This window comes from Bombyx mandarina, chromosome 21, assembly GCF_030267445.1.
Source record: "Bombyx mandarina strain Sakado chromosome 21, ASM3026744v2".
NCBI lineage: Eukaryota > Metazoa > Arthropoda > Insecta > Lepidoptera > Bombycidae > Bombyx > Bombyx mandarina.
In genome coordinates this window covers 613,727-628,265 of record NC_143227.1, presented here as the reverse complement: position 1 = coordinate 628,265, position 14,539 = coordinate 613,727, and the positions used below count along the sequence as shown (strand labels likewise).

The 14,539-nt window shown below is 39.9% G+C and overlaps 1 protein-coding gene across 1 annotated transcript in view; it reads left to right on the top strand.

The window, feature by feature from the left end:
- LOC114240349 (protein amalgam) overlaps window positions 1-11,930 on the top strand; it is a 44,274-nt gene extending 32,344 nt beyond the window's left edge. Inside the window, exons 3-7 of the mRNA XM_028170866.2 lie at window positions 1,295-1,446; window positions 4,410-4,629; window positions 6,257-6,429; window positions 9,854-10,010; window positions 11,705-11,930. Of these exons, the coding sequence (XP_028026667.2) occupies window positions 1,295-1,446; window positions 4,410-4,629; window positions 6,257-6,429; window positions 9,854-10,010; window positions 11,705-11,829 (827 nt within the window). The 3' untranslated portion in view covers window positions 11,830-11,930. The remainder of the gene's footprint in view (window positions 1-1,294; window positions 1,447-4,409; window positions 4,630-6,256; window positions 6,430-9,853; window positions 10,011-11,704) is intronic.
- The last annotated feature ends 2,609 nt before the right edge of the window (window positions 11,931-14,539 follow it).

Here is a 14,539-nt window from a genome sequence, read left to right as displayed (position 1 = left end):
TCTAGTGGATAATGAAATGTTTAAACCTAAATGCTGTCTCAAAATACATAATTTATATTATCTATATATCTCTATATATAAAAATGAATTGCTGTTCGTTAGTCTCGCTAAAACTCGAGAACGGCTGGACCGATTTGGCTAATTTTGGTCTTGAATTATTTGTGGAAGTCCAGAGAAGGTTTTTTTTTTATTTATTTTATTTTTATTTTTTATGATTGAAGGTTTACTGGTGGCCCGAAGGCCTTTCCAGTTTCACCAGGACAGGTGGGCGAGCAAAGGCTCAGCCAAGAGGGGTGGGATTTGCTAACAACTGCCCGAGCGCCTCCGAAGGAGACCTAACAACTCAAGAGCAATTGTTTCGCGAATGAAATTACTACCGGATCGGAATCGCGACCCGCTGAGAAGATCCGGCGAGAAACTCAGCGGGCTGATGCATGGGTTAGGTTGCACGTCGACCTCTTTGTCGAGTTCGACGAGTACGGTTACCGGGGTCCCTAAGCCTGCCCCTAGTATTAGAGCTGAAGGCATCTAATGCAAAGGTTATTGGATCTGATGGATCCGTAAGGACGTGTCTAGGGCGTCGACGGTGACTGGCTCCTGCATGATCAGGATTCGGGGAGTAGTCAGCGGCGGCAACGATAAGGCGATTATCATGACGCATAGCCTTATCGAAGTATCGTTCCGACGCTGACTTCATGTATTTCCGAATTGATTCGAGGCCCAGGTCGTCGTGTAGGTCAACGTTCCTCACGAACCACGGAGCCCCGACAGCTAACCTGCAAAAGCGGGATTGTAGGGATTGGAGGGTGTCTATGTGTGTGCAGGCCGCGTGAGCGAATACCACACTCGCGTAAGTCATGACGGGCCTTATGCAAGTTTTGTAAAGTGTCACCTTGTTCCGAAGGGACATTTTACTCCGCTTACAGATCATGGGGTAGAGTCTACCGAGAATAAACGCGGCACGGTCACGGACTGATTTTATATGCGGGCGGAATGTCATCGATGCATCCAGGGTAACGCCCAGGTACTTGACCTTCCTGGCCCAGGGTATGGGTTGTCTAAAGAGAGTAATCGGGGGTGGCCAGAGAAGGCTTAAAAGGTAGATAAATATGAAAATGCTCGGAATTCAATAAAAATAACAATTTTGTTTTTCCGTTTATGTGGCCCCCGTCGGACGGATTCCTTTTGTTTGTTTTAAGTTTATTTTACACAAAAGATTAGGTCTTTTATTTATAGATTGAGGCACTACGAAGTCTGCCGGGTCAGCTAGTCTGAAATAATTTGAATATTACAGGTATTTCGCGATGGTGTGCCGACGGAGAAGTTGTGTCGGTGACTGAAGGCACAGGCCCGGCCTTTGCCCCTCGACAGAGAGATTCACTCATCGCTGCTGTTGGACAAACAGCTGCCTTGGAGTGCCGAGTGCTTCGTTTAGGTGATAAATCTGTGAGTATAATTTTTTTTTTTATTTTTTTTTATTGCTTAGCTGTGTGGACGAGCTCACAGCCCACCTGATGTTAAGTGGTTACTGGAGCCCATAGACATCTACAACGTAAATGCGCCACACACCTTGAGATATAGTTCTAAGGTCTCAAGTATAGTTACAGCGGCTGCCCCACCCTTCAAACCGAAACGCATTACTGCTTCACGGCAGAAATAGGCAGGGCGGTGGTACCTACCCGCGCGGACTCACAAGAGGTCCTACCACCAGTGATGAAATCGTCTCAAATACACGGTATAAAACAAAACAAGTGACCTTTAATCTCTTCCATTTCAACTGTAGGTGTTTAGTCAGAAATTCCGACACGCAGTAACAGATGCGGTATGCGTTCATACAACGACGTCAAACTCGATAATATGTCCATCAATTATGGTTATTCACGCGCTTCATGATTCGGAGTGCAAATTGTGATCTCTGCCATTTATATTTGCAAGTTATTTGATCAACAAAATGGAAGTACATTGTTTTTATTTTCTTAAACTGTTTCGCGAATATTGGGAAAATGCGGCTGAATGCAACTTCGTTACGTGTTACGTCATTCAGGGTCGAAATAAGCGTCGAAATACCTTGGAAAGATGTGACGTGTGTGACGGATAATTGACGTAACACTGATTAGTTTAGGCTGCTAAAAGCAGCATGAAAAAAGAATTAGGGTTCCACGCAAAAAATAAAAATTGTAATTTTAGAATGAAAACCGATTCAAATAATATTAATATGAAACAAAGCAGCGGCGCGGGAAATCACTTAAAATCATAAAAGTAGAACTAGATTTATCTGAAATACATTTAATTCAGAAGAGAGATTGGTACCTTTAATGACATTAAGTCGATAGAATAAAATTTCCCATTTACCTACTTACTTCTAATTTCGTATCTCAAATACATTCAAAGTTCAATTAGCACTAGTGATACATTCATATAATGCATGATTTTATCCATGCCTAGAAGTTTCTGTCATTTCCAAGTTGCATAAATCAATCAATACCACGCATACTTCAACATAGGATCAAAGCCAAAAAATCCAAACGTACCTACTGAAGTTGATTGAGAAAATCACCGCCTTGCCTGATATAGGCGGATGGATTTACGTGAGGCGGGGGCGTCCGGGACACGTGGATGTGGAATAAAAACGGACAGCTGACACTGGGCGAAAGCGTTCCAAAAATGTCGGTCAACGACACTATGGAGCCAAGGTTGCCAGCCGAGTGGGCCTTGGTTGAATTAATTGAAAAATAAATGTTTGCTTAGACCAGCTTGGCGTATTTATTGACTTGTTGATTACAGTCTATTCCTTGTAAATCACAGTGGTTCAGTGTTCAATTCAAACACATCACAATGAGAATGGCCTGAGGCCATGGTCTCACTCGCGTCCTTTCACACCTGGGCGCATGAGTGCTTCGCGACAAAATTTTGCAGGATCACACCCTATCACTTGTCAAATTGGTCCTAAATGTATTGTGTATGTGTATGTATTAGCTTTTTTTAACGGCGAATTCAATGCTCAATGCGCTTGTCTTTTCAAACGAGTTTCAAACTAAGCTAATCGGAATATTTCCTGTTGTTCTTCAGTATTGTCCCGGATCCAAGTCCCTTTTTGATATTTCATAACGTAGTACATAGTCTACAACCGCTTAACACAGGATGGGTCGTGAGCTAGTTCTCTTGTCTACACGATAAAATAAAAAATATTGCAACATATTTTTATATAAGACAAAAGTTGCAAGTTTTTCAAACCATTTAAAAATTTTTCCATCAACCAAAAAACCTTATTACTCTTAAATATAATCTCGTCTTTCTTTTTACTCAACTCTAATTCCTGATATTTTTCCTAATTATAACCAGTGCTATGTGAAATTAAACCTTGAATTTGTCTTAAATCATGGCAACTGTTCGCGAAATTCCGATAAAATCACGGATATTTTCAAACCTACACCAATAATTTCAGTGTAATTAAACTGGTAACTCCACTAGTTTATAAAAAGCTGCACGGGAGCTTTATTTAGAGTCGCCCCACGCCTCGTACCTCGCCCCTTACTACGGAGCTTGCCGGAAGTATCTAGTGCCAACTGCTGGCATTCGCAACTACACACTTTCACTGGCGTGGGCAGAATTTTTGCCTTGCGTATTACTCGTGTTAATTTCATTCTTTATTCAAATCAAGCTTTGGGAAATCGCTCGGGATAGACTGGCTATGTTCCTGAGCTTACTGATCTCCATAGGCTACCGTAGCCACATCCTATCCCTAGGTTCATGGTTACCTAAATTTTTTTAAGTTTCATAAAATGAGAATAGGAATAATTCTAGTATTCTTAATAGGAGCAAAATTTTTACAGCGTGGTGGTAATGGCATGGCAGTATGTTAATGACATGAATCGATAAATACTTGGCACCACATAATATAATAATATAATCATAATATAAAGTAAACATCCCAAAAAGGGCCCAGTAAGTAGTCATTTCCTTCTTGAAGTCCCATCTTCTAATGAAGTTTGACTATAGCTAAAGTTATTCTAAACAATCCTACTCGAAATACATTATGTAGCTTGTAATTGTCAGCTACAATAGCTGCGACTCGCACAGTAGCGTAGTGATTAGCCAAGGCACTCTGCCAGGATATTCAGTCCCTGTTGCTAGGCGCTGCTTGATGACTGATGAAAATAGCAGGTTTCGAAATGTTTTATTCTTAGACATACTTTTTATTTGCTTTAAAACTAATTCTCATGTCAGAAGAGCTCGACAAGATCTCAAAAGTTTGGGTTATTGTGCTATTTAAACCGATGTGCCAAATATGTCTTTTCCATTAAGGTGGTCTTTTCGACAAATAAACCCACAGCTGAGATAGATGCGAGAATGGCGGTATAACTAGACTATATGAAAATCATACAACAAATTTTCTTGATTGTCCGCAGGTATCTTGGGTAAGGTCCAGTGACCTTCAAATCCTGTCTCATGCAGGGTCAGTTTTCACAGCAGACGCGCGTGTTTCTGCGACGTCGTCCCGGGGAGGCAGTGGCTCTAGCCGGCATACCTTGAGAATTGAGAGGCTTCGGACCACTGATGCTGGACGCTATGAGTGCCAGGTCAACATGGAACCTAAAATGAGCAAGTTTTTCAACCTTACTGTGTTGGGTAAGTTTTAGAAGCTCTTTAAAAAAGTTGGAGCATGTTTATTCACATGAGGTATTCACAAATGATTTTTAAAGTACATGTAGTTAAATTTACTGGTGGTAGGAACTCTTGTGAGTTCGCACGGGTAGGTACCATCACCCTGCCTATTTCTATCGTGAAGCAGTAATGCGTTTCGGTTTGAAGGGTGGGGTAGCCGTTGTAACTTTACTGAGACCTTAGAACTTATATCTCAAGGTGGGTGGCGCATTTACGTCGTAGATGTCTATGGGCTCCAGTAACCACTTAACACCAGGTGGGCTGTGAGCTCGTCCACTCATCCAAGCAATAAAAAAAAAAAACTACAAATTCCCAAGATGCCTTGATTCCTGTCGATGCTCTATCCTATCAGTTTGAATTACAATTAAATATTCAAAAAGTTATGACTAAGGTTGTATGCATTAAAGTTTGCAACAGAATTGACTACGGGGCAATAATATTATAGAGGGGATATGAGGTCATAAAAATATTAATGTAAGCAACTTTTAAGGCCTAAGTTCGTTGTTAGCTTCATTTTCATTGTTAGCAGCAGAAAGTATATAAATAATAATCCTTACATGAATATCAATTTAGTGGATTTCCGGATCCGTGTCGAACACGTAAACAAAAGAGGCACGCGTTCCACTGCTGGGTCACGAACGCATTATAGTAACGTTCCTATGAGATTTCGTTTGGAATGTCTAATTTTAGAGTTTCTCTTTGACTATGTGAATCAGGTCTATTTGTGTGGCGTGTCATCGGTTGTCAGTTAATTTTCCGTTCACTTGTTACATACTTTACGTTTATTTCAATATTTTATTATGCATCATGAAGATAGGAATAGTTTGTAGTAGAAATAGAAATGGTATATAGTTAGAGCTAGTTTATAGGAGGTGTTGTCGCCGAAAAGGCCTTAAATGTATGTGTAGGGGAATAGTACACGTCGGGGTACCCAGTGTGAGGTTTGTGTGGTGGGGTTGTTATGCGTTGTGTGTATTGTCCTTCGGAAACCTCATTGGAGTGGTCAATAAAACACTAAGTATAATTACATGTTTATTCGCGTCTGCAACCGCGGTGGATCGCTGCAGGTTAACCATTGACTGACTAATGTATAAGACTTAATATTGTTACGCGTTGGGGTTCGGAAATAAATAAAAATTCTACCAAAGTTCAAATTAAAACTGTATTAACAGTTAAAACACTCACAGAGCACTTAACAATTCGTAATTCGCTTCTTTCGCTTCGCTTCAGGTGATCCGTTCGCGGTTTCGCTTCGAGTAGTTCCGATTACAAGCTGTCTTTTGCACTGCAACGCTTTTATAGTTAATACGACACCTCGAGAATTATCGAGAACATTCCTCACGAGTCGAGTATTTTCGATAGGCGTTTCCGCCATTTAACAATAGATGGCGTTGTACTTCTCGAGCGTTCTCGATTTTACAGGTCCTTTTGATTATATTCGTTTTTGCTATTCGACGATAGCTGGCGTTGCTCCTACCGACATAACTGCCTATTAAGCTAAGCGGGGCGGAGTATCATTCCCCTACATATGTAATAGTAGATTCAAGAAAGACAATGTTAGAGGGGAAATTAATTTTCTTTACTTTTACAGATGAGCCAATACCAGTTCCAGTGCTGAAGACCCTGAGAGAGGTGATGCACGGGACGATCGGCAGCGCCGCGACCTTGACATGCGAGGCGCGATACGACCCCCCGCCCGGGGCATTACCCTTACCACCCCTCGAAATACGCTGGCAAAAAGGCGACCAACTTATCAACTTACAGGTAATGCGTAATGGACCACTCAATCTTTTAATTGCTTTGCTCTTTTTGATGATCGCAAAAAAATTAAAGCGTATTGTAATCCCACACGCGTACCATATCATTTTGTTTATTTTTGCACAGGAGCCCTGCACTACTATTTAGAGGATAAATAGCTTCTGTAATACGATTTGAGACCTCAATCTAACGTCCAAAGTTGATTGCGGTAATCACGTATCTGATGTCTATGGTATTTAAAAATAATTTAACTCACATACGGACCTAGCGGTTCATATTTATTCATATAAACAAAGTTTTCAATCAATTTTTACTGCCTTTTACTGTCACAACGCAGCTCTACACAAAGTTCCTGTTTCAAGAGTGATGTAGTGGGGGAGGGTGATGGGAGAGATGTGCTCCGCACTAAACGCTTCACTTTCCCCCCTCTGCCTCTTCATGAGTTCTGTCTCATGCGAGATTTGGACGTTGGTTGTTGAGCGACAGGAGGTTTTAGTCAGTTCGATTCTGACATGCCCCGCCCTCAATCCCCAGTGGAGGGCGGAAGTCCGGCGATTTCCTCCTGACAAAAAAAAAAAAAAAGAGTGATGTAGTGTTGTCGTCTTAATGCATTTATTAGGCTTTACGTCTACGAGATCCTTTGTCCGATAGTAGACGATATTAAAAATCGGATACCGAAACATCCAAAATTATAAATTGAATAGTAAAATGTAAAAGTTAAAGTATTTTTTTTTTTATTGCCCTTGTAGGCAGACGAGCATACGGCCCACCTGATGGTGAGTGGTTACCGTCGCCCATGGACTTCAGCGATGCCAGGGGCAGAGCCAAGCCGCTGCCTACCGAAAGTAAAGTCTAGTATATATTAATCAACGGAGTATTTATAGATTCACCTATCACTATTACTCTTTATGCTTCATGATTGCTAAAGACACAGATAAAAGCTGCGCACGGCGTCTCGGATATGTAATTACAGAATTCATTACGAGAAGTTCCTCTGATGAGGTGCCAAGCTCTCGATTTGTGATTTGTGGATGTCACAAGTCGGTTACGACACACACAAATACAAATAATTTATTCGTTTTTTTTTTGGCTATTACTATGATAACTACGTAACTACTAGAGGGGGAAGAGGTCGACCGAAGAAGACATGGATGCAGTGTGTGAATGACGATATGAGAGAGAGAGGAGTGAGTGTTGAGATGACGGCTGATAGAAGAGAATGGAAGAGAAAAATTAGCTGTGCCGACCCCACCTAGTGGGATAAGGTGGAGAAAAAGAAGAGTATGATAACTACGTAGCCACTAACTAGGTCGCAGGTTCACTTTTATTGGACCGGTGTAGAGCTGAGATAGGATAAGTTCCATGGTACAACTGCTACGGTACAGGTCAACTTTATTAGACATTAACACAACGACTGAAACAAATTACTGGTGGTAGGACCTCTTGTGAGTCCGCGCGGGTAGGTACCACCAACCTGCCTATTTCTGCCGTGAAGCAGTAATGCGTTTCGGCTTGAAGGGTAGGGCAGCCGTTGTAACTATACTTGAGACCTTAGAACTTATATCTCAAGATGGGTGGCGCATTTACGTTGTAGATGTCTATGGGCTCCAGTAACCACTTAACACCAGGTGGGCTGTGAGCTCTTCCACCCATCTAAGCAATAAAAAGAAAAAAAAATTAAGTAAAAGAAAATAATATTAATTGATTTCATTACTTAATCAATTTAGACAATAACAAATAAATGTGTTTTCGATTTATTTTTTTCGACAAAATAAGATTAAAAAAATATAGTATGGTATAATAATAAAATTACACGATATCGTATTTTTTTTTTGATTATAATGAAATATTAGAGGGTTCAATATTTCTTCAGAGTCTAAATCTTAAGGCACATCTCAGACGATCGTGACACGTACCGTATCTGATATTAAAAATCACGCAATTACAGATCTACAGCTATTATTTCTAACTAGTATTTTTGTTGTTGAAAATCAATCAGAAAGTTGGCAGCTGTAGCCGCGTCCCACAAACAAGAGCAATGACATGAACTCCGCGTGCTTGCGACTAATAAACAGCATAGTACTACACTCTTATAATACACACGACAAATGTCATCTGAGGTTCGTTTCTCTTATCATGGCGCCGATAGGATCCATACATTTAGCTTTAGACAAAAACGGACAATCAGTGGAGTTTCCTATATGTCTCTCAACCAAGAGTTGGAATTTTTGAAACTATGTACGTACTATGTTGTTGGTAGCTGGAACAACTACAGGGGAGAGGGAGAGTGGTAAGATTTTCCATCGGATGCGTATGTTTCTGGATAGATTGATGGTAGCACATTGTTTTTTTAACACGATTTTTTGTAGTGGATAAATGATACACGACCTATTATAGTCAAATTATATCAGAAAATCTCTTTTAAATAAATCTCCAGAATAAATTGAAACAAAAATGTTATTGCGATTCCGGTATTCGCAGATTTCATCTATGCGGAGAAAGTAACTGGCTTACCTTAAGAATGCTTATAGTTAGGTATTATAGTTACGTATAGATTCACATTATTACCGGTGGTAGTGCGCCGGTGCAGGTATCATCATCAGACCTATTTTTGCGCCCCTACAGCTGTCATGGATTCCGGATGTTTACGTCCTTCGGTAATCACTTAACACCGAGTGGGCCGTGAGATCATTTACCCACATAATTAAAAAAAATGACTAGATTTTTGGTTAATTTATTGGTGATCACCAACGCGTTAATAAACAAACTTCTGTTCATTTAGTACCGAATGTATAATATTGTGTGTGAGGAAGCAAGTTGAATGCGTGTAAATGTATCCGGGCGTGCCCACCCCGAGGCCAAATAATTTGGCAACGCGACCAATGTGGGCACGCCGCGGTATTTCGCCCGCCAACTTTTTAAATTCTATCAATATGTTTTCCACTACTTTGTAATAAAAATAGCGATAATTATTTTGTTGTTTTTACTATTGTGTAGTTTTCGGACGACGCGTTGAAAAGAATGTGTGTAACGGTGATTTCGTATATGCGTGTTTGTAAATTTCTATGTGTGATGTTTAAGTTTTTAATACCACTGATGAGAAATGTATAAGCTTGTATATGACGTAATAAATGACATGCACGTGCTAGCAATGTCTACCAAAGAAATAAAAGTTTACTAAAGAATATTTTTATCAAATTATTTTAGGCAACGGCTTGGTTATGCCCCTGGCATTGCTGAAGTCCATGGGCGACGATAACTACCCATCATCAGGTGGACTGTTAAATACAATAAAAATACAGTAGGTACAATAAAAAAAGACCATTAATAGAAAGAACTCGCGCTGGTCTATGTCCACGCTATAAACCGGCGTTATCTAACTTGCCCTACGTATTTGATTCTTATTTATGATGCTCCCATGCTCCCACAGACTGGTCGAGGTGGTGTTTCCTTGGACACGGAGCGGTGGACTGGCGGCGCTATCTCTCGCTTGACGTTGGGAGCGCTGCGCCGGCGGGACTCTGGCCGATATTCATGCACCGTGCTGGGACATTCCGCCACTATATCGCTCACTATCGATGACCAGCGTAAGTACTAGCTACTGAGGAATTACATGTCGCGATCTCGCACGGAACGTTACTATATACTATTCCTATTTTCACCACGAATCAAAGGCTTAATATCTTAAGATAGCTGGCGAGATTCCCGATGTGACGTGTATAGAATCTGTTTTGTAGCTGCTTATTGCCTGACGGCAAACGACCTTGCCCACTCATCTAAATGAAAATAAAATATTTTATATAGACCTTGGGATTTAAATGTGACATTGTAAATGGGACGCGTAAGTTAGTTAGGACGAATGATCGAACACGCAATTATCAGAAAAACCCTGAAGCTATCGTGCTATTGTGCGCTGTTTAAGTTTCAAAACACAATCCTAGAGCATTCTCCAGCGCTGATTTTTTGATTTTAAATTCAACGTAATGTTCTTGTCTTTCAAATTTCTTGTAAACAAAAGTCAGTTTAAACAACGCGAGCTATTTTTCGATCGAATCACAATTGGTTAGGTAGACACGAGATAGGACCTTGACACGGTATCATTTTGAAATCATTGTAAACAGGCCGATGAAATGACAGAAAATATAGTTTCTAAACACGTTTTTTTTTTACGTAGATGGGTGGACGAGCTCGCAGCCCACCTGGTGTTAAGTGGTTACTGGAACCCAAAGAAATCCACAATGTAAATGCGCCATAAGTTTTAAAGTCTCAAGTATAGTTACACTGGCTGCCCCACCCTTCAAACCGAAACGCATTACTGCTTCACGGCAGAAATAGGCAGGGTGGTGGTACCCACCCGCGCGGACTCACAGAGGTCCTATCACTAGTAATTACGCAAATTGTAATTTTGCGGGCTTCATTTTTATAACAAGATATTATTCCTTCACCGTGGAAATCAATCGTGAACATTTGTTGAGTACGTATTTCATTAGAAAAATTGGTACCCGCCTGGGATTCGAACACCGGTGCATCGCTCAACATGAATGCACCGGACGCCTTATCCGTTAGGCCACGACGACTTCGATGTGTTTGCGAAGATTGTACACTTGTCGTGTTGACCGTAAAGTTAAGTTATGCATTTGTTTTCATGTGGTTTCATGGGCGGTCAGCACAACTCATAGACTCCCCAAAGTATACGCCCCACGCCATACCGCTTCAAATGTGAAGTCGAAGTTTCAATTACCCTGTAGAATGCGGTTCCAGGGTGTTTCCTCGTTCCTCATGGTCCTTATTCGAACTGGATTTTAAGAGAGGTCTCAGCATTAAACTATTCCTTGGTCATTCTAGTCAAATTTAAGAAAAGCCTCCTTTTTTTCTGTCCTGACTCATGTCGCTATTTCTATTGTACTTACCGGTCTATAATTCTGAAGCAGACCTGATGACCGGCAGCCATAAAGCTGTGTGTTTTATCATGCACCACTATTTGTCACTTCCGTTATTTATAAATAGAATTTAACGACATCCGAAGATAATAAATACAATGCTTAAATTTTAGAAGCTTTTCAAACTAAAGAGCTTGTCAAAGAACAGACACATAATCTAAATCTAAATATCTATCTATATCTAAATATAATTTTAGAAATACAATATCTGTAAATAAGAGTAGGTATATTGAAAAAAAAGGACCCATTAAAAATATCGTATGATGCCAGTATAATATGTAAATATATTTTAGATTTTAAGGACGGCATAATGTATTTTAATCTTTTTATTCTAATTTCAGCGAGTCCAATAGATGCGATGCAACGAGACGAGACAGCAGTAGCGCAAGTTGGGAGCGGATTAACGATACATCAAGAATACTATACAACACTTGCGATACTGTTCACTCACATACTTATGAGATGATTCGAAATTAACTCATTTCTCTCTCTGTGTATATTTTGAAATGTAAATATTGTACATAGCTATTTATAGAGATGCTATTAAATAAATTCGATTTAGGGATACATTGGTCTATTTATTTACAATAATTATTATTTACCTTGGTATAATTAATTATGTTACTAAGCGGTTGAGGCTATGCCGTATCGGGCGGAGCTATACATTTAAAGGTTGAAAACTGGAAATCTACCACTTTATTATCAGATTTCTGAAGTACGTTAACTTGTACAATTTGACAGTCTGTTAGTAATATATTGACGCAGTTAGAAGAATGGGCAGTCGGAAATGTGTACCACATTGGAGTTCACGTCATTGTGTCTTAAAGTGTAAGTTAAGTTAGATAAGACGCAATACAGTCGTATTGAATGAAAAAAAAAACTTACATAGATGACTGGACGAGCTCACAGCCCATCTAGTGTTAAGTGGTTACCTGAGCCCATAGACATCTATAACGTAAATGCCACCCCCACCTTGAAATTTGAGTTCTAAAGTCTCAGTATAGTTGCAACGGCTGCCCCACCCTTCAAAGCAAAACGCATTACTGCTTCACGGCAGAAATAGGCAGGGTGGTGGTAACTACCCATACGGACTCACAAGAGGTCCTACTACCAGCAGAAGTAGTTCTCCCCTGAGGGTAGATTGGTGCAACCACTAATATTTGCCATTCACTTGATGATGTCCAAGGGCTTCGTTAGCCGTTTGCCACCACATGGGTCTTGAGCTAGGTCACTAGTAAATAAGCAATTTTTTTTTTTAAATTATACCACGTCGACTGGTCCCGTGATAAGTTCGTAAAGAACTTGTGTTACAGGTACCGGATGATAACGGATATAAATGTAAGATTTTTGTTATACACATACATATGTATATTTAAGATACATCCATATCCCTGGAAAAGACATTTATATTTATCATACAAATACTTTCCCTTGGTGGGATTCGAACCCGCGACCTCCTTGTGTAGTGACCATGTCACTTACCACTACACCAGACGGTCGTTAATTAAAACATAATTTCATTTACATACGGAGACATGAGATAACAGTTTCTGTTATACTATTTTTGAGATATTCCTATTAATATTCGTTTAATATATGGGAGTGGGCACGTGCCATCCCGAACGTAGGGAACACGTACATGATTTTCCGAGATATTAACTACAGGAAAATAAAGGGTTAGTCGAACTCTGTTCAGAGATTAACGTTTACGAATAGACCAAAATACAATAGGTAACCAAAAACACTGTTTGGATTTGGGTAAATAACTAACAATATATTTTTTTTGTATTATTACTTTTTATGTATTATGTTTCTTTTTATTTGCGTGTGATGCGTAAAAGAGCTTGCTTGATTATTGTCTACGTCCACGGCTGGGATGTACTTTGAGTTCCTGTCCACTATTGCAGTGCACAATAATATTATAATCGAGGCTTCCAGATACTGTGTGTCTCTAGGACATGTGAACAACAATGAATTGAAAGAGATGGTGAAAGCCGATCCGAGCCAAACTACCCAGTAATTAGCGGAATGGTTTAACGTTACCTTACCAACAATATGGACTCATTTGCGTTAGATTAATAAAATAAATAAAAAATATGAAAAATGGGTGCCTCATGATTTGACTGATCTGCAGAAAGAAGCATGTGTTGAACCTTGTGTTGCCTTGTTGAATCGATACAGTAATAAAGGAATCGATGAAAAGTGGATTCTTTACGATAACCGAAAATACGTAAGCGAAAAATGCAATGGCAACCCCAGCAAAGCAAAGCTTACCAATAAAAAGGTAATGGTAACTGTTTGGTGGTCTCAGCATGGTGTTATTCACTATAGCTTTCTCCGATCTGGTCAAGCAGTAACGGCAGATGACTACTGTCCCGAACAATGATAGCAAAACTTGCAGTGAAACAGCCCCGACTCATGAATCGATCTTCACCATTATTGCTCCATGATAACGCGAGACCTCATACAGCACGAGAAACCGTTTTATCTCTACAGGAACTGCAATTAGAAACCATTCTTCACCCTCCGTATTCGCAGACCTTGCTCCAACGGACTACCATTTTTTTCGTGATTTGGACAATTTTCTACGTGATAAAAAGTTTTCTTCCCAGGAGCAGTACAAAATGCTCTTACACAGTTTGTGTATGGTATAAGACGAAAGGAAGACTTTCCACCAAGCGGGCGACATTGCTCGATAGACCGACGGTCCAAATATTGTTGTTCGGAATTTGTATATATGCAAGCTTATCTTGAAAATGTCGTAAGCGAGATTCAGGCATCTGTCAAATATCTTGCGTTATATGATGGCTACCGCCACAGTTTGTAGAATCTAGATCACCAGAGTTCTATCACAAAGGCATAAACGTCCTTCCTATTAGATGGCAGCAATGTATAGATAATAATGGTAGATATTTTGATGAAATAAATATGTTAAAAAAATAAAAAAAACGAATTTCAATTTTTCAATACAAGTCGGCTCATTTCATACTTTAACCCCTAATGTAATCAACTGTAATTAATCGAATGACAAACAGGCCAACTTTAGCGTCCATAACGCCATTAGAAATAGAAGCTGTTTGTTATAGAATTAGAGCATTCGTGGCGACCTACGCTCGGTACTACGAGCCAACTACTAAAATACCCACAAGCCAATCGGCTCTTCATATTTAGCTTCC